The sequence below is a fragment of the Buteo buteo genome, chromosome 1 (assembly GCF_964188355.1).
Source record: "Buteo buteo chromosome 1, bButBut1.hap1.1, whole genome shotgun sequence".
Taxonomy (NCBI): Eukaryota; Metazoa; Chordata; class Aves; order Accipitriformes; family Accipitridae; genus Buteo; species Buteo buteo.
The window spans coordinates 29821901-29842662 of record NC_134171.1 but is presented as its reverse complement, the minus strand read 5'-3'; the positions used below and the strand labels follow the sequence as shown (position 1 = coordinate 29842662).

Genomic DNA, 20762 nt, shown 5'->3' with positions numbered 1-20762 from the left:
TTCAGTCTCAGAAAGTAAAACTGAAACAGCAAAAATGCATTAATGGAGTTTATATCATAAGAACAGATAAGAATGTAAGCAGGGTCAAGAAGAAGGCTCAAAAGAAATGTTTAGTCAAGAAACAATCATAAGCCAACTTATGTGTAAAGATATGCTATGAACACTTCTCATTTCAAGCATTTAAATCAATGAGGAAAAAAACCAACTACTATGAAGCTACAGATAATGTAGTTAGTTTAGGAAAACACTCCCATTCAAAATAACACATATACAAGGCCATGAACTGCACCCCCACCCCCCAAAAAAAGTATTGAGGTGGATGATTCAATCATTCCAAAGGACATTTTTAAAGAGAAGCCAGTAACAGCTGAAGGCTGATAAACAGTGCTTGTTTTCTGCAGAGAAATTTAAAAAAAAAAAAAAATAAAAATCACTACATAGTCTTAACACCCTACATGAGGGAGCACTGGCATATTTATAACTGTAGCTTACATGTATACAATGAAGGCCTGCACCCTTTTTTGGACAGGGCACATGACAAAAGACACCGAACAGAAGGCATTTTCTAGAATAATTATCCTTCCGTTTCCAACACGAAGCAGTTATTAGTGCTTTAATGGCAGCTGCCTTAACCGTCAACATATAATGATCCCTAAATATAAAGGTAAAATAAACCAGAACCACTAAAGAAATTATATAACCTTATGATTTAGAGCCTCTACCAGGCTGCCCCTGTCCAGTCTCTCATTTTGAGAAACGCAGGAGGATTCAAGAAAATCCAGGCCTTATGCAGCACTTCTTCCCATAATTGGTTTCAGGACTTTGTCCAAAAGTCAGACCGTCGTTCATTAACGTACGATCAAAGCTTCTATTTTCATTATCTTTCCCATAAACAAGTTCTGCAGTAATAAAGCGCCTCAGAGCTGCAACTCCTTGCACATCGACAACACGTTCCTGGGAGATTTCAGAGGAATCGGGAACATCGCTCTGCCGAGACAGCTCTGCTGTGCTCGGGATGACAGCCTCATCTCTCCGGCGGACGGGGTCGGAGCCTATTCCTGAACCCCACAGCTATCCCACAGCCACGCAGGTGTGCAATCAATCCCCCCACGCCAGGCAACCTGCCTACAGCATACGGTCCCGCCCGCTCCGAAAGCGCAGCCAGAACTAGTCGGCACAGACAAAGCCCTCCCTACCCTCCCCCGGAACAGGCGGCCGGACCCCCCTCTCCCCCCGCCCCGAAGCCACCGGCCTTGCCCCCAGGCGGCCTGCAGCCCCGCGGGGAGGGCAGGGCGCAGCGGGTACCCCCGCCGGCTACCGGGCTGCAACTCCCACCCCCGCGCGGGGGCGGGGGCAGCACGTCGCGCCGCCGCGGTGCCTGCTGGGAGCTGTAGTCCCCCGCCCCGCTCCGCGCCCAGAGGCCCGCCGCGCGGGGCGGCCGCAGGAGAGACTCCACCTCCCACAATGCGCCGCGCTCCCCATTCCCCTTCACAGCCCGCTTCTCCTGCACCGGCCCGGCGGAATCCGCTACGTTCACCGCCACCCACCTCCCGCCCCACACGCACCGCTCCCACGCAGCGAGGCCGCCGAGCGGCCCCGCGGCCCGCGCCCGCCCTCCCCTCGGCAGCCCCGGCTGCCTCGCAGCCAGCCACGAGGGCCGGCCGCGGCCTCACCCGCTCGCCAACCGGGTCGGGGAAACTGCGTCACACCCTCCGAGCGCCCCCAGCCCCCTCCGCTGCTGCCCCCCCCCGCCCGCCCCCGCCCGGGCCGTCCCCGCCCAGCCCCGGCCCGTCCCACCCCCCGGGGGAGCCCGCCGAGGGCCGCCCGCCGTCCCCACCGGGCCCCCGCCCCCCGGTACGCCCGCCGCCTCTCTCCCCGCCGGTTCCGCACCCGCCGGCCTGACGCCCCTCCCCGTCATCGGGAGCCCCGGCGGCGCGTTCGGCCGAGCCTCCTCGGTGAGGGGCAGCAGAAGCCGCCCCCAGCCGGGCGGCAGCGCCCGCCGGCGGAAGGACCAGGCCGGTGCCACCGGTGAGTGGGTGGGTGGGCGGGCGGGCGAGCGGGAGCGCCCGGCCCGGCCCCGCCGCTACTCACTGACAGCGGCGGCATCCGAGTGCATTTTCGTGCAGCGCACACACCGCCCTGCCCGGCCCGGCTCCCTCTGCCCCTCTCCCAATCACAGAGCCCAAGCACGGACGCCTCTCGCCCCGCCCACCGGCGGCACCCATTGGCTCGGGCTGCCCCGAGAGACCACACGTCCTGCTCTCCTACTGCGCGAGGCTCCTGCCATTCTCCCTCCGCCTGCCCCGCACCGCCTTCCCCGCCCGCTCCCTACCTCCTATTGGGCTCAAGGCTGAGCCGACACCGCCCCCCTTCATTCTGACTGGGCTTTGCCCGTGCCAGTTTTTCCTGGCCTTAAAAGCGCGTGCAAAGAACAGCACTTTGTGTCACCCGTGGCTCCGATTGGCTACGGAGGCCACGGGCCGCGCCCACGCCCCGATACGATTGGGTGAGCGGGGCCGGGGGCGGGGCCGCCGGCGCCGACCCGCCCCTCAGAGGGCCGCCGGGGGCTGCCCCGGGCGGGTCCCTCGGCGGCGGCCGCCCCGGCTCCCCGCCTCCCCCCGACCGTTACGCGGCGCGGGCACCGGCGGCAGGGCGCTCCCCCCATCTCAGCCCCGAGGGCGCTCCGGCGGCAGCCCGAGGGGACGGTAGGCAGCCTCGGCCCCGGCGCCACAGGGCCGCCTGCTTGGCCCCCCGCTGCCGGGACGAGCCGCGGCCTCCGTACGCCCGAAGGCTGGCGCGCCGCGTACCTGCCCCCCTCGGATGAAGGAGCGCTTGCACACGTACGTAACGCGGGCCCCGGGGCCGCTGGTGCCGTGTCGTCAGGGCCGGAGCAGGTAGCTGGCGCTCGGGGAGGAAGATTTCTGGACCGCACCATCCTCCCTTTGCTCTGTGAACCCAGCTTCGGTGTGGCCAAATGGCCAGCTAGTTCGGGAAGGTTTCTTTGTTTCTGCCATCTCCCTTTTCCTGAGGGGAAAAATGGCAGCCTGCCCCCACCAGCTGAACGCACCGAAGGGTCAGGTCAATGCTACAGCAGCAGAGACACGGGGGGCAACAGCTGCTCCTGGCAGGTAGATGAGACTGGTTCCTTCCTCCCGTTACTGTTCCTGCTCCTCGAAACCTAGCGCATGGACACCACCACCACCCCCTCGCCTCCTTTCCCCCCTTGCAGTACAGAGGGAAAGAGCTCCCCGTTCCTGAGCCGGAGGAGTAAGACACCTTGCAGGTCATTGCTGCTTAGCAGCCCAGCTCAGCATCTTGCGTCCTTTCAGGGGTAAAAGCCTTCCCTTGCCCTACTCGGTGTTGAAACACGGATGAGAAGAGACTGCTACAACACCGCCTGTGCACAAAGGAGGATTATTAAGACAGAAATTACCCATGGAAAAATAAAAACTTCCTCTAAGAGGTTAAGTTAAAAGAAAATCAAGGACTCAGAATTGAAGAAGTGCCCGATTTAAGGTAATTGTCCCTTTGGAGCAACGCATTAGCATAGAGTCCTGAATTAACTGATCACACACTTGTTTGGGGTTTTTTTTGTGACCCTTGCCTTATTCAGTGAACCAATCAGAATGTGCAAGCACAGCCAATTTATTTTTCAGAGCAACATCTTATGTTTTCAACTGCCTCTTTTACAGAGAAGAAGATGGAGTCCATAAGAAAATTAATTCTCTTCAAAAGTCATGTACTAAGACCATGTCAGAGCAATGAAAGACCCCATTATTTGAAATTCTTACTTGTTCACTAACTCCTTGAAATTATTTCTGTAGAACTTCCTGCCTCTATCTCTGACATTTTCCTATTTGCACCATCTTTTGTTTACCTTAGCAATTGTATATTTACACTACCACCTTTAAAAAAAAATAATTCTATCCTAGAGTAAAGCAGTGCAAGCTAGGGTGCACTTCTTGGGTACTTCTAACATCTCACATGCCAGACATTCACATCTGTGTGTGTCATCCCAAGATCTTATACCCAATAGGGGCACCACTGAGTTGCAATTCATCTGATCTGTTCTAATTCTGGATTGAGAGGAACAATTCCTTTAGGGGTGCCTGTTTGTTCACAATGACCATAAAAAGCACATAGACCGCTAGTTCAGAATAAAAACATATTCAAAAAGAAATCTTCTTCCGTAAACTGATAAGAGATCTAAAGAAAGGTGACACAGAAAAACCCTGTCTGGTTGTAACTGAAGTCAGAAAGATTTGTACTTTTTTCCCCCCATTTATATTAGTCTAAAATTAAAGATACTACTTGGCTTTACAAATCTTTCCTTAGACTATAGCTTCAGTAACTACTGCTATCCATAAGTGTAAAGCAAATAATACTGTAGGTTTGACAAACAAAAGTTCAAAAAATTTTTTAATAGTTGAATGCACAAGTATAATCCCTGACCCTTAAAAACTAGATCTGCAAAGAAATCCATAGGGAAACACAAAAGAGACTTTGTTTTCTGCCTCTGCCTGCTAAACAAGGGAATGTATGCTTCAGCCAGAAAAGGCCTGCCCCACGAGAACAAGGCCCATTACAACATGCACCTTCATTCCAACCTCAAGAAGGTATAAATATCCCCTTTGTTACCACTAGTTGTAAACCACTATGCAAGTCACTGGTCTGGCAGATGTTACGAAATCACGCCTGTATTTTCCTTCCAAAGCCTGAGTTTACAAAATGCAGAAATACTTCATTTTACATAGAGCAAATCAATCAGGTCATGGTTGATCAAGCATTGTCTCAAGGACATTGACAGGTTAAGCAGTTCCAGCATTAGCCTCTTAATCCTACCCCTCCTGGCATCCTTTATTTTGTGCCTTTATTTTGCACAGCTAGATAGCAAGGTAGATCAAAGAGCAAGACTACCCCCAAAAAGCAAAAAACCCTAAAACAAAACAATAAAACCCTCAACACTTCTTTTGGTTTTGTTCATTTGTTTGTTTTCTTTTCCCAGCCAGATAAATATCCTGATCTGGCTCACTACACATACGTGCAAATGCTCCTATTGACACACAGGAGAGGAATAATAAACTAAGAACTGGAGAGGGGCAGGAAATGCATCAGCCAGTTTACACACTGCTAGATCAAACTTAAAACTGTAGACTTTTTTTTTTTAAGAAGAAAGACTGTCATTGTTTGACTTTTTATGTTTCTGTTTCTTTTTTTAATTGATAGCTAAAATGGCAACCACATAAAAAACCACCATAGACTGTGAAAAATACTGGCTAACATGAGAAAGAGGAGCTATTTACTTAGTTTTATCTTCTTCACCATCAGAAAAATAGTGTAGAAGAGTCTTTGAGGAAGAGGATCCCCTCTGTTTCCAAAGGGTATCAGACTCCAAATTGCTAAAGCCACTGCATCTCTCAAATACCTTCATTCATCTTGCTTTGTTTAGAAACAAGCTTGTAAGTTAACTTTAGGCACCAGAATCACAAGCCATTATGAGTTTTACAAGTCAGAGAGGGAAGAGAATAGTATTGAAAATAAAAACATTAGCAGAGCAGAATTTCCCGAACATTAACCAAGGAGATAAAGCAGCAACAAAGCACAGTACAGGGCATTGTAAGAAAAGAAACAAATTGTCTACCAGAAGCCCAGCAATCATTTGCAGATATGAAGAAGTAACTGATAACCAAGTCAATACAAACAGCTTTATCCAACGCTTCTGAAAAGATTTTTCACCCTCAGAGTTAGGATGAAACACCTCAACTGTGTGTTATTCTTGTGTGGTATCAGCAGAAAAGTACTGATCAGGGATAAGAGAGGACCTCAGGTGGCAGAAAGTAGCAGCTGCAGATTATATAACTGCTTTCAAACCACTCCTCCTTCAACAATTCAGCTCATTTTAATTGGCCTGTCCCACGGACACATACTATGCTCCTCGTTGAAGTAAAAAGGTTTGTTCTGTTACACTTGCTCCACAGACATACAACTTTGATCCCAAGGGCCCTTTTGTAACACCCTGCAAACAAATGTAACTTTACATACATGAGAAAACACATGTTTTGGGGCTGTTGGTAGCTCGCATTTAAATCCTTAAATTGGATTTATAGGGTTTTTTCAGCTTCAGTTTGAAATGAAAAAAAAAAAAATCTGCTTAATTCATAATTAGGAAGCTCTAAGTAGCCAAGTTTAAGAAAGCACCTCAGAATTTCTGCGTGAACCCTGGAGGTCCATCAAAACAACCAACACCTTTGTCTGGGGCCATGAAGCTCCTTCACTATCAGTAGAGGACCCTGAACATTTTTTGTGTTCTGTTTCAGAGAGATACATGGGAGCTGGTCATCTACACGCTTAAGCTGCACCCAATTTGTTTCAGTAACATCAACTCCAGTTCAAAACCAAAGGGTGTGCCCAACTTTTGTTTAATAAGCTTGTAGCTGCAATGCCCTTTTTGAAACTGGGAAATAACAATTTCAGGTCCTTTGTAGCCCAAGAGGTTTGAACTGCAGCTCGCAGGTTTCAGAGTGCTCTGTGATGACACCGGAGCCACTATTCCTGAAGCTAAGCTTACAATACACATCGAAATGCCCAAGTCAAGGCCCCAGAGCAGGAATATATGTAAGGGGAGACTTCAGTCTCCACCCCGCTGAAGAATCCAGTACAATTACTCTCAAAAGTTGCTCTCTTACATGTTACCTAGAATCCTCCTTTCTTATTCTGAGATACACACCAGTAGGCTCCTGATGTACTGCTGTCTCTTCCTGTATATTCCTAGAAACTTTAAGTGACCTGCACAGAATATTAGAGAGGATGGAATTAGGAGTAAACAGAATACATATTTAGAAATCAGATATATATACTCTAGACCTTTTACCACCAGTAAAAGTTCAAACCTTTAAGAAAATAATCCTTATTTTATACATTTTATCTTATATATGTTATCTTTTCCTGCTACCTCTGAATGCATAGTTAAAGGTATCCACAACCTTTTTCTTTCATAACATACTATCTTATGAAAGCTGAGATGAAGAGAGTATGATTAGAAAACAGCAAGATTAGTCACACACCCCTGCAGCAGGACCTGTTCTAGCACATTTCTTTCATAGTTTGAGACACAGTGATTGCGACTGAGAGATGTACTGTGCATTTTTCTAAACCAGTCAGATACAGGGTATTAGACCAGGGTGCAGATTCAAGGACAAATAAAGTGTAGTTTTAGCTTCCCAATTCTAACCACAGTAGTAGAAGCAGTACACAAACAGTCTGTGGTCATAGTTTTTCTTAGTAATTCTGATAAAATAATGCAAGTGTCAACAAATACTTGCTACTCATTACATTTGCATACAGTGTTCTCCGATATTAGGCATTATGAGGTATGGATCTACCAACATTAAATTACACAAGCTACTCAGAAGAAGAGAATATTCAAAGTTCAGATTTTGCCAATGTCTACATGAACATTTCTAATGGGGTGAACATTTCTAAATCCTGTGAAAATCCATCCACATATGCTCACGGACTTTGAAGATTACACACAGAGATGACATATAGTCTGATCTGCTATGCAAGTCATGCTTTGGTGTCTGACTTCTTGAAAAATATCCTGATTCTATTTTTTGTTAAAAAAAATAAGGGGTTTTCAAGTTTTTTATGTTTATGAGTATCATTTCCTGCATCTTACATGAATAAACTGCTCACATTACAAGGTATTTGCAGAGTCAGCCTGTGGAGAATGTTAAGTAATGTGGCAAGATAATGTTATGTTTTGTACAGGCTATGGAAAGACAAACCTGTGGCTGGATGTGCGTCAGAGCTAGCATGAGAGCACACTGCAAAGAAATGAGGATACTCGGAGCCGCTGTGCAATGTCAGTGCCAGTGCCAGCTGCTGTTGCAGGCTGGGAGAAGGGAGAGACAGGGGCTACTGGTGTTTGCAGAAGAAAACTGCTGAAAGTTCAAGAAAGTCACTCCCATCACTCTGAAACCTAGTTTATCCTGTCCTGCCAGAGAGTCACACAGAGAACAAGTTCAAGAGGATTTCAAATCCTACCTAAAGGATATCTAAACTGGAATGTTTAATTACACTTTCTTGGACTTGTAAAGACAATCATAACAGCTCTAGGTGAGAAGTAAATCAGTTCAACAATGGCTGGTTAATAGTCACTAACAAAGTCAGGCTTTCTAATACCATCTGAGATGAAGTTGTGGTGGCTATGTGTTCCTCAAGTGCCTTTCAAATATCCTCTGTCCACAAAGATCAGTGAAGGGTTTCACTCTCAGAAACACAGTCCTAAAAACAAGGGAGCAAAATGATGGGTGACCAGGATAAAGTGACAAGCTTGGTGATGGCAGCAGTTACCTGACTCCATAGAACAAGAAACCCTGGGTAAAAACACATCCTGTATTTTCTTACATAGGGAAACAGTAAAATTGAGTAAGCTCAAGCTGTTCTCAGAAGCACATGGTGCAGAATTAGAGGGAGAAAAAAAGAACACTCTCTTTCCTGCAACATGTCCTATTCCTTTCAGTTACAGCATGTTTAGGTATTACTGGAAAGACACACAGCACTAAATATCAACATCACAAATGTGGTTTCCAAGTTGAGAGGGTCATTTAAATAAACCATATAACATGTTTCTCACAAACACAAAACTTCTTTGGACAACACTGAAGATCTCCTCATTGTTTAAGGGAAGCTCTGCACATATACTGAAGGATCAGGAGAGAGACCCCAAGAAAACACATTTTGCATTGGGTTACGTGTGTGTTACATAGTAGGTAATTCAAAGCCTATGTAAAAAAAAAAAAGCCACAATTCCACGTAGTCCTACTAAAGTCTAGTGCTAGTAAAGGAACAATGCTTTTTTTTTTTATATTACAGTTCATTTTAAATAAAAATTACAATCAACATTTCTCCCCTCTCAGAAACCTTGTCATGTTGAGCATGATTGTTTTTAATTCTTCTGCAGTGTGTTCACGTAAGCTCCTCATAACAATAACTATCCAGAAGTACTTTACTCTTCCCTTTGTAAAAGCATTGCAGTGTCTAATGTCCTGTTAAAAAAAGGAAGTCTGTAAAAGTCACAGCCTTTTCTCCAATATTATTAATATCAATCATCTGCAAATTGTTCTAATAAAACTCATTTAAGAATAAAATGTGGAATAGCGGCAGATGTAAATACTGTTTCAGTAAGTCAAAAACGAACACACTTCAAACACATAGTAACTGCATATCTCCCAATTAAAAAAACACACTAGTCCCATTCCTATTTTGAAAAACCTAAGGCCAAGCTTTTTATTGCAATAGCAGCAGGACTACAAAGTGCAGCATATATCAACAGGTTACCTACACTACCACGTTATTTTGCTTTGCCTCAGTCACCAAAAAAGTGTGGAAGTCAGCTGAAATTCCTTGCTCATGTTTGTTCCAATGAGCTCCCAGGAGAGGAAAGGGATCATATCTGAACGCTAAAGAAAAGGTGGATAGATACATTCAACTGAAACAGCACAATATAGGATACCTTCAAAAAAGTTGAAGAAGTTATGGCCAAAGCAAGTTCTCACCCTTGCTCTGCTGTGTACAAAGCAGGTATCTGGCCCAGGTAGATACCAGTTTACCACAATGCACACATCTTCCCTCTCTCACAGTGATGACAACTCATTAAAGAAAAGAGTCACCAACTATTACACAAACATTCACAGAGTTATGCAGCATGGGAGTTGCTCATCCTTAAACAACATAGTCTTTTTGGCTGCCAATTCAGTTTCAAGCAACAAACCTTTCCTGTTGGTCCCAATGATAGGTTATTTTCTCATTCTAATTTTTCTGTTTAAAATATTTAGGAGTGCTCATATGAAACTGATGAATCTGCTCATAATTATGTCCATCTTTGTAAGATCCAAACCTAAGAAAAATATTCAACAAAGCAAAACCATTATAACATGATTTAACCCATGCAATTAAATCACACACTTACAACAGTATAATTAACACTTCTTCTGAATGTTCTAGATTATTTATTTCAGAAACAGGCCACAATCCTACTTATATATAAATCATAACCTGTGTACGCTAACTAGAGGTCTTTGAGTATAATGGAGACATTTAATTACACTGATTGGATTAATACCATAGGCACTTTATAAACGGAACTCCAGCTGACAAAGGTGAGAGGTGCATTTAGCTAGCTAAATCCTGTGCTCTGAGTTTTTTCTACTGGCTTCAGCGGAGATATAATTTAACCCCCCACAGTATCCAAATAGTCAACCCTATTGTTAATATTGCACATCTTACTTTTAAAAATTATGGTGAAAATTGTAATGTTTCATGCCATATTTAAATCTGAAAGTTCTGACTGCTGACTATTATGACAGATAGATTTGCAAAAGTAAAATGTAGTACTTATTCAAAATATCAGTGCTAAATAACATTTAAGAGCAGTGCCATTGTATTTCAAAAGAACTATAGTTTATTGGGAAAAGTTAAACTTATTCCTAAAGGGTATAAATTTTCTGCTTACGGGCAGACATGAAAGAAATCAGGACAAGAAAAATATTCTGTGCTGAAATCAACTGAGACAAATCTGAACGTGAATACTAACTTTAGGCAAGTTTCAGAAAAGATCGAACAAACTCCTGCTTAGACAGGAAGCCAGTCACTGAGTGGTAAATAAAAAGTGAGTAAGCTCAACTGTTAGGTGTATATAAGAAATTAATATATTCTGTATTATGTATGTTGGAAATAGTAAATATGGCATTGCTGGAAATTGCCTCTCTGTGGCAACATCTATCTCAAATTTCATGAGTCTTCCACTGATACTCAGTGTAGAATAAATACCTTTCTCAGTATTTCTCTTCCTTATGCAATGCCAGTGGAAAAATGACAGCATTCTAGAAATAAATAGCTTTTAATGTAAAAACCTAGCCCTTTTTTCTTCTTGACGTATGTAACATACTGCCTCAGGCATTTTCCTTAATTTTTGCTCCAGTTATATAGTATGTATTTAATGTATATATTGTATTTTGTGTTCTAAGTAACAGTATATTAAGACCTTGATCCTCAAAAGTGCTGAGAAACACGGGAGATCCCTCATCATCTATAAAATGAGTCACCACACCACTTGGCAAACAACCCTATCAAACAATCTCAGAAAGTAAGCACCTGGGTGAAATAAGCATTACCTTCAATATATGCTACGACACCACAGACTGGTTTTCCCAAAGCACATGCCAAGTCATTAGAAAAAAATGGAATTACAAATCAGAAGTTCTTGCCTCCTAATCTTCTGCTCAGTTTGGTACTGACCAGTGCTTCCCACTTTAAGAACAATTTTGTTCCTAGACTTCTCTTTTACAAGATGTCACATACACCATTGCCTTAATTTCTCATGTGATACACTGACCTGGGATTGAAATGGATGTCCTCGGGAACTTGGCTGGGATCAGTGACAATTCTGTCATTGTCAGCATAGCTATCCAAGTGATCTGGGATCCTGAATTTGGCCATCTGGACTTCTGAATCACTTAAACCAGCATGAGATATGCGGGCATAGCCCAATCTATCAGATACAAGAAGAGTTAGTTTAAAGAAATAACTCAAGGCAATTTCACCACATTCTTAATTCATGTCTCTTTTTTCTAAGAGTTCCTAATTAACTTATCAACATAACTTTCCATTTCTGTGAATCTCACCTTCAAAAAAACTTGAGTGCTCTATAAACATGAGCATCATAACAATGTCACAAGCGGAAAAACTGAGAGAGCATAAGAGGTTTAACAACAACAATAAGTTCTAGATTTAGAAACTTATTTTTAAAATTACAGTTTTAAAATATGCACACTGGTATAAGCTCACCAACTTTTTTCATGGAAGAGATTTTGAAATTCAAGAAAGGAACTCAAGCATCAATGGAATGAGTAATGAGAAAAATTAGATTGCAAATGGGGGGTTTGTTAGGTTTTTTTGTTGCCCCCCCTTTTTTTTTTTACTCAATACTGTTATTTAAAACAGCTACCTAGTTTACTGGTTTTACTCCTGTGAACACTGCAGAATTTGCATTTTATTTTTTATATATATATATAAAATTATATATATTATATATAAGCTGAATTCCATTCTGGTACATACATCACCAAGAGAATGGTTTACAAGCAACTTGGTATTAAAAGATATGGACTGCATAGGTCCCAGCAGAGGAAAGTACTTCAGTATGGTCTTACATAGTTAAAATTTCCACTGAATCCAGCATAAAGCCTAGCTAGATTAGATCAGCATTTTGCTTCAACAAAGCCTACAATCATAGTTCAAAATTTGTATCTTCTGTGTCACATACAAATTAAGGCTTAGCCCTCACATTTTAGAATGAAGCTGCAGAGCTTTGGAAAAAAGTAGTTTTATGTTACCAAAGCAGATTAGATCTGAAGACTTCTGACACAGAAGGATGAAACCTGTAATACTCTCTTTGTAAATTATATTCAGAAATACACCAATTCATCCCGAGATCAATGTTTCACATTACTTCATGGTATATCTAACTGTCCATACACAATTGTTTGGGGAGATAAGACTCTTCTACAGTTACCTACAGAAGGGCATAAAACTGATTGTCATAAAGATATTTAAAACCAATGAATAAATGATCCACTTTAACATACCTTATTACTCCGCGATACATAATATAGCTACACCATCTGTCATGATCTGTACTGTCAATATCCTGAGTGAAAGGGGAAAAAAAAAGTCAAACAAATAAGGCAAGCTTTCCTTACACATAGGCTTTAAATCAGTAACAGAACCAATGTGTAAACCTGCTGCAGAAGAACGTTTTGCCTAAATCACTGTAATAAGGTAGAAAGAAAAAAAAAACACTGTTAGACATGGACAAATCAGACAACTTTTTGACATCTGACAGAAAACCAAACTGCGGAACACAGTTTTAAAACAAAAGAATCACAGAATTAGAGGATGGAGGTCACCCACTCCCAACCCTATGCTCAAAGTAACTTTGAGCAGGTTGCTCAGGGCCTTATGCAGCCAACTTCTGAATATCTCCAAGGATGGGGATTTCACAACTTCTCTGGGCCCCTGTTCTAATGCTTGACAACCCTAACTGTGATTTTTTTTTTTTTTTCTTCCACTATCTAACTGGCATTTCCCTTGTGGCAACTGCTGTCCATTGTCTCTTGTTCTTTCACTGTGTAACTCCACCTTCTCTATAACATGTCATGAGGTAGCTGAAGATCGTATTTGAGTTTCTAAGTTACCGATTTGAAATATTAAGCTGAATGTTTCAAATATATATTATCTCTAACTGCTAAAAGAAGCAGTACTTTTAAGTTACCTTGACATTTCCATTTTCTATTAATTCAGTATAATCTCTGGATCCAGGAGCTGAAGTGATGTACCCTAGAAATATAACTTGCTTAGAGCTAGTCTTCAATAGATTTGAAACAGCTATAGCCTGGAGTTTTCTGTCCAAGTCCTCTCTGAAAGAAATGGAAAAGACTTTACCATATATACATTTTAGCTCAGAATCTTTGTGCTATAACATAGTAAACCACAAATGAATCTGGTACCTTTTTTATTGCTCAGTATTACAGAGTATGAAAGTTTACAGAAAGCTCACTGATTCAAAATGATCACTATGTTCGATAAAAGCCACATGGTCATGGTAGATGTAATTAGGGTTCTCCTTCTAACCATTATAGGAACAACTTTTTCTATTACTGTTTTGTTTTTAATAGTGATCTCATCACTAGGAAATGTGAATGTGCATGCTTTGGTTATCTGAGGCTTTGTCTCTGCCTGCACTTGAAATTTAATTGTGCTAGCACAGCATGGTGCGTAACAAAGAGCTCACATACTAACAAAACTTTTATGATGGATAGATCATGGTAAATATAGTCTTAAAGTCTGGGTCAAAATTTATGAAATATAACTTAAGAGCTACATCATCCCATTAACACTACTTAATGACATTTGGCAGGTATTCTGCATTTCTTTAACAAGATTTACACAACAGTTCCAACATGACCAAAAGTGATAGCATAAGCAGAGCCTGGTAAAATACTGCATTGGATCCCATTCCCTGTCCTTGGATTTGTCATAACATAATGTAAAGGCAGGTCTCTTTCTATGATTCTTCATGTTAGTAACTTTAAACAGTTGCGTAAAGCACATTCTCTTCCATATTTTGGTAGACAGGGCAAAATACCATTGAGACAGGGAGTTGATTTTAGAATCTGTAATCCCAAAAGCAGACAAGAATTTAAATGCTGCTATGCTTTCTAAATAGCAGTGCTTCTGACTGAAGCGAATGCATTAGAGAAAAAGAGCACAGACTGGAGACAAAAAACCCAACCCTTTAAACAGAAACCTGACCTAGGAATATGTGAAGTTGCCTGCTCAGCTAGCTGCTCTTTCCAGAATTACACCTCTCCAGAAGATGGATTTTTTTAAATGACACAGACATTCCTGTATTTTAAAAACAGTCTTTAAAAAAAATCCCTAGTTATCCAATATTCTACAGTCTATGTCATCCTAAGCAGCAGATGAAAAAAGATGAAAAACAAGCAGTGGTGTGTGATTTAATTACAAATTCATTCACCTCAAAACACAATCTCATTTGCCCTCATTTCCCATGTGTGTCTTCCTATTTCTCCTTCATCTTTATCTCATCTCTCTGTGAGGGGGAACACAGTGCTATTTTCTTCTACTTTGACAGTTTCTCAGAGAGGCAAGTCTAATCATCTGTGCGAGGCACGGAATGAAATTCCTTTCTAGAGTTCAAATTGAGAGTGGTTTCTGACAACTATATGTGTTTAGTAAAAGGGAAATTTATAAACAATTTGCATGCTTGGAGCACAGCTTCTACACAGGGGAAGGAAATGGGGAAGCTCAGTGTGGGATAATGAGAATTCCTGCTGCCTTCTGAGCAGGTTCTTTGTATATTGTATTTTGCACCCAATCCATAAATTTGCCTCTCCATGAATTACAACAAATATATAGAAAAAATTCCAAATCTTACTACATAACCACAAACATACTAGATATTGCAGCAAATAAAACAGAAAAATACAGCTACATGGAGCATCACAAAACTATCCCTTATTAATACTCATTACACACAAGTAATCAAGATATTGTTTTAAAGTAAAGAACTGAAATATATACCTTAATCTTTTCCATCACATATTTGAGTTACTGGTATAATTCTTCCTTTCAGAATCCAGAGATCAGGTTTCATATTTCCAGTTTCATATAGTCAAAAGGACACTGAATGGATATTTTTGTTGCTGTTTCAACACTGTCCTTTCTTGGAGGTTTCAGAATTGTTACTTTTTATTTTAATAAACATCAGTTGTCCATTAATGCTATCTATCTGTAACTATTTGCACTCATTGTGGAATATAATAGATCTATTCCACACACAGGAAGTCAGAAGGATGCTATCCTGCACTGACATGTATCGGTAGCCCTATTACTTGTTGTAGTTTTGCAGAACTATATTTTTATAGTAACTCAGATATTAGGTATTTATTAGTTTATTAGTAACTCAGATATTAGGCTCAGCTGAGTTTTGCGTAACACATTTATCTTTTTTAAAAAATGCTTCAAAATTTTAAACCAGTAGCTATGTCACAGTATTTCTTCACAGTGTTCTGTTAGAACCAGCAGCAGGTTTTAAAGGGTACAAAAGAAATCCCAGTTCACAAATTACAGTTAGTTTACATGACTTTGCACGACATATGTAACAATAAATAAAATACACACTCTTCATTTCCAAAGTGGGCAACAACAAAATCAACCAGTTTCCCTGTGAAGTTGACTGTCATGGAGATGGCTGGTGCAATCTCTCCCTCTGGAGATGGAAGGAGGTGATGGGTGGATTTTACAATTGGATACCTTGATAGTGCCATAATCCTACATGAGAAGAGGGAAACAGTTACATTTTGTAGCTCACAAGCATCACAAGCGTGAACTAAGCAGATAAATGTGAGCAGAAGACTAATGGTCACTGAACTCAAACCATCAGACCAGAACACAAACCATGTAGCGGATTTTTCTGAATTTAGAAGGTTTTCCTCTAAAATGTTACTTAAGTACATGTCTAAAAATGTATTATCAAATTCATTCCTACACTAAGAAATACCATTCCATATATATGAATTCTCACACTGAGCCTTTCAAAATCTGCATCCTCAGACAAAACAGAATTTTATACTACCAGTAATTAAAATGTATTTTATTAGAAGTAGAAGCAGGTAGATATATATCTCTAAAGCAGGAGATTTCTCACTCTTTCAGCTTCTGTTTGGAATCAACCTTAAAACCATTTTGCATCAGGTTTTTCAAAATATTTCATGAAGAAAATTTCAGAGAATGAGTTTTCTGCCCCGTTCTGCGTCACTTAAACACACAGGCTCTGGAAGAGGAAAGTTACTAAAATCCCTTCACATATGGCAAAAATTAGATAGCCATTGCAACATCACTAGGAAGCTGCGTCTGCCACAAAGATCTGCATATCCCCCTGAAAAAAAGCCACATCATAAGCCACTATTTTCCAGAGGCCAAAGATATTCAAAGATATGCAACTGGTAGCTGGTCAAGCATTAGAGTAAAATCAGACACAAAAAAATCTGGTCAAATAGACATGTGTCTTTCTATGCCTGTTTCTCACTATACAGCCCAAACCAGATTTAATGAATTCAAAATTGCTAGTAACTCCAGGTACAGTTACATTTTCCAACTGCTATCACATTTTGAAGTCTGAAATCTAAAGTTCTCATAGCCCAAAACAAAATAATGAGAAAAGGGAATCAGATATAGTACTTAGAATGCCAAACTTCCAAATCTGTACATTAAGTGGCAGGATGCTATCCTCTGCATCACCAAAGCCAAAGTACCTTACAGGGGCAGGCACAAAAACCTGGTCATTTTTTAATGAGAAAACTTCATCTGCATTGCATTGTAATGCTAAGGAATGAAAGCATGTTCTTAAAGACAAGCTCCAACAAGTGATTACGGTGATTGTTATTCCAATTATTCTTTACCCATGTTCTAGTGGAGTTAGCATTGGGTAATGCATTTACATTTATTTACTGTCACTGTGCATGTAAAGATGACTCACCCCCAAGTGTGATCTCTTGTGCTTGGACCAAAATCTGTATAAAATCCTAGTCTTTCTCCTAGCCACATTGTTGGATCGTTGTTCCCAATGAATGGTTTAGAGGCATCACTCTCTATAATAGTGATAAAATCTGCATCTAAAATGGGAAGAAGAAAGAAAATCTTTCCAAATTTGTGATCTATAAATGTGATTTATAAATTACTACACAATGTCATCATTTCCCTTTTGATTACAGAGGGATGGACACAAGCCCTTCAGGAGTCAATCAGGGCAAACCCTAACACTGGCAAAGTCATGCCCAAACTTTTGGTCACTGTAGGCTACACAGCCTCTGATGAAGAGATATGTAGTATTTGGTTGCCATAGTTCCTCCCTGGTGCATAACCAGACGCATATGAGACTGCACAGTACACCTGGCCTACACATACCTAGTGCAGACCCTTTCAAAAGGATTAGACACAATGTGCATACACAGATTAATAACACAGTAGGGTCTACTGCTTTCAACTTGATGAACGAGAGCTACACAGCACATCTGCACTTACCTTCATCTACCAAATCCTATTCTGCTCCAAAGGGTCCTATGCAAGAGGGAGCAGGCTGCTGTTGCTGAAACAATTTATCAGCCCATAGCAACCTAGCATCAGCCCCCAGGTATGGTAGCAGAAGGGTTCCCAGCTCTAGTGAATTGTTGACCATCTGCAGCCACCTCACTTTCTCAGGGCACTGTGGTCCCTCACTGTTTACTTGCCGAGGTGTGGTTTTGTCAGGGGAACGTGACAGGCTCCCCAACATTTTAGCTGCAGGATACAGGAAGAGCTATGTGGTCCCTCAAGGAACTGGCAGCTAAGAACAGCCTGCCCATACCTGAAGGAAAGTGGGAGTCTGCAAGCTGGCCACAGCCTGGCTGAACCATCCAGGCTCAGCCTGAGCAACAGGTTGGTATGGCTGCAGCAGCAACAAGCACTCCCTTCTTGCTGTGATTATGCCTGCCTTGGAGTGCTCTCCTACTCTAGAAGGCAGACGGAGTCACCACTTCTTCTGCAGCCCTTCTATAAGGAATTAAGACCCCTCCATCCAGCACCATTCTTGCCACATAAGATTTTTTGCTTTTGAAATGTCTTATTTAGCACTATGAAAACAACGTTAGCAGGGAAAATGGTAGCTCAGAGTACTTTTAAGTGGATTCCCAGATTTTTGCTTCTACATCATTAGCATACATGCTGGACATAGAAACAATGACTGAAACCATTGAGAGGGGTTGATGTTGGTTCCCTTCATGGTAGACAAGAGTTCCAGTCACAAAAGCCATTACATGTTGCATCTTCACTATTCCAACAGGGAGAAGATGAGCCCAAGGAATGCACACCACCACACCTTTAAAGATAACCTCTACGCTGAAGAAGTTAGCCACTTTTTTCTCTGTGGCTCCCAAAATCAGCTACTCTTCTTTAGCAAATAAATCTTTTAAGAATCTGCAGCTTAACTCTGAATGCATGAATGCATTTCCTGGAAATGTTAATGTGGTATTTTATATAACAATATACATGTAACATAAAACTCCAGAATACTGTTTCCAGCAACCAGGGATTAAGTTTTATTCATTTATATTTTGGAATTTGCTGCCTTTTTGCTTTACCAATTGCTTCTTCTAGAAGTGATACTTCATTACCACAAAGAAATGCTCAGTGGACATAACCAAGTAATCACTTTTTCTAATATTCATAAATTTAAACTATAGGTACCAGAAATAAATGCATTCATTACAGTTCATAAATAAATATCCAAAGATTAAATAAATACCCAGACATGAGCTATGGAATCACACATATACAAGAAAGCTCCAAATTTCAATTCATCAAACGTCCCAGCTGTCTTCTCATATCACTAGACAGCTTACATAGCTCAGCCCTCTGAACCTTTGATCATGGGACAACGGAGTGAATGATGCACGATCAGCCTGTTCCCTCTTCACTAACTCCTGGGCATCTCTGCCACAAAATCAAAGCTTGCACTGCAGCACCTGTGTCAGTGCCCTCCCACTGCTTGGGTTTGTCAAGCCTGAGCTGCTCAGGAAAACCCTGTGGCACATTCACACCATAGGAGGAAAGAACAACAAATGCTGGAATGGCAGCATGGATGCTTCCTAATCTCCCGAGCTGCTTTAAATCTTAAAGCAGCAGCTTCCAGTCTTCCCTATCTTATGGGTATTGCAGAAAACAAGTAACACCTATAAGCACCACTGGTAAATTCCTTTCAATCCACCCTGCAGCAGCACTAATCTTTGGTCCAAATTCTACATTTCCTATAGCTAATTTTCCAACCAAAATCCTGTCCATGAGCAACAGGTTACGCAGCCTTCTTTACAGTAAAATCATGACAACTCAACCAAGCTACAATTACTATTTTTCTTTTATACATTGCTCTGGCTCAGTGATGGAAACAGACTTGTCTGTTTCTCCTTTGTACACCTTGTTTAGGGCATTTTAATTTCAGACCCTTTAGGAATTATATAATGCTTCACATCTAAAAAAAAATAGAGAGGTTATAAAACATTAAATTTGATCTAGAAGGATACTTATTATTTCATTTATGCAAAAAATTTCACTATAGACAAATAACTCATCAGCAATATGAGAAAGAAATCCAAATAATAAACAAAGTGTTTCCTCCAACCAGAAACCTCTTTAAAAGACATTAAAAAAAATTATCACCTCTGCAAATGGATTTTTAACAGAAGTGATTGTACTGGAACAGCTCAAAAATTCAGGAGAAAGCCACTAGACACAGGTTCTTGTGTTAATGTAAGAATGGATTCGGTCACCCAGCAGGTGTTCTTGCTTCTGTCTCTTCAGATGAACCCTCTCAAACATAAATGAAGTGGGAAAAAAAAAGTTACCTGTCTGATCAAGCAAATTAGCTGATCCTTCCAAATTAGACCATCCTTCATTGTCATATGCAAATCTAAAAGGCCAGATCATAGCAGAGAAGTCTCTTTTTGGAACCTCAAAATAATAAATGGAACAAAAGTACAATTTGACTTTTATATATTATAACTTTGCAGTCAACAACATCAGATACATGGTGCCGTAAAAGACAAGCAAGAAAAGATGTTTTAACCAACATATTTTCCTAATAAACCTGTCAGGATTACAAAGACTTCAGGTATTTTTTAGAAAAATCTGCTATTAACAAGAGGAGAAAAATCATAGTCAAAATGAATTTGTACAAGTAACAGCAAACAAATGAACATGAAAAAGACTACAATTTTTTTCATCTTTCTAAGATGAACTACCTGCTTTTTTCCACATTATAAGGTACTACAAACCTGGATGAGTTCTAAAAAGAAAGCCAACTGTATATGTCTGTGCGCATGTTTGAATACGCACGTGCGTGTGGGCGCATACATACGTGCACACACACAATTTCTACTTAGCTCTCATCACATTTTCTGCATCTTTTTCTACATTTGTCATCAGTGATTTCTCTAACAGAAAAATTACCAACAGGAATACACGTCAAGAGCAAGTTTCAAAGAACTATTTCTGAACTGCCACCAAAAGAAAAAAAGTCTAATTCACAATTGTAACTAACTGCATCAAAAATTCAATTTTATATTACTAATTAACTAAATCAT

General features: G+C 41.2%; 2 protein-coding genes across 13 annotated transcripts in view; both read right to left on the bottom strand.

Annotated features, from left to right (window-relative positions):
• DCUN1D4 (defective in cullin neddylation 1 domain containing 4) overlaps positions 1-2351 on the bottom strand; it is a 39243-nt gene extending 36892 nt beyond the window's left edge. For 2 of the 11 annotated variants that reach the window (XM_075025614.1, XM_075025641.1), the window contains exon 1: positions 1891-1992. In XM_075025614.1, the coding sequence (XP_074881715.1) occupies positions 1891-1918 (28 nt within the window). In that variant the 5' untranslated portion in view covers positions 1919-1992. Of the gene's footprint in view, positions 1-916; positions 1173-1890; positions 1993-2091; positions 2207-2332 lie in introns of those variants that run through there. The other 9 variants (XM_075025632.1, XM_075025604.1, XM_075025651.1 and 6 more) reach the window with 9 other exon arrangements.
• Positions 2352-8826: 6475 nt separating this feature from the next.
• Positions 8827-20762, bottom strand: part of CWH43 (cell wall biogenesis 43 C-terminal homolog) — a 29456-nt gene continuing 17520 nt past the window's right edge. Inside the window, exons 10-17 of one of the 2 annotated variants that reach the window (XM_075041480.1) lie at positions 20025-20130; positions 17126-17261; positions 15769-15918; positions 13337-13481; positions 12651-12712; positions 11399-11554; positions 9776-9901; positions 8827-9050 (exon numbers count right to left, since the gene is read on the bottom strand). In XM_075041480.1, coding sequence (XP_074897581.1) covers positions 9814-9901; positions 11399-11554; positions 12651-12712; positions 13337-13481; positions 15769-15918; positions 17126-17261; positions 20025-20130 — 843 coding nt within the window. In that variant the 3' untranslated portion in view covers positions 8827-9050; positions 9776-9813. Of the gene's footprint in view, positions 9051-9330; positions 9902-11398; positions 11555-12650; positions 12713-13336; positions 13482-15768; positions 15919-17125; positions 17262-20024; positions 20131-20762 lie in introns of those variants that run through there. The other variant, XM_075041470.1, reaches the window with a different exon arrangement.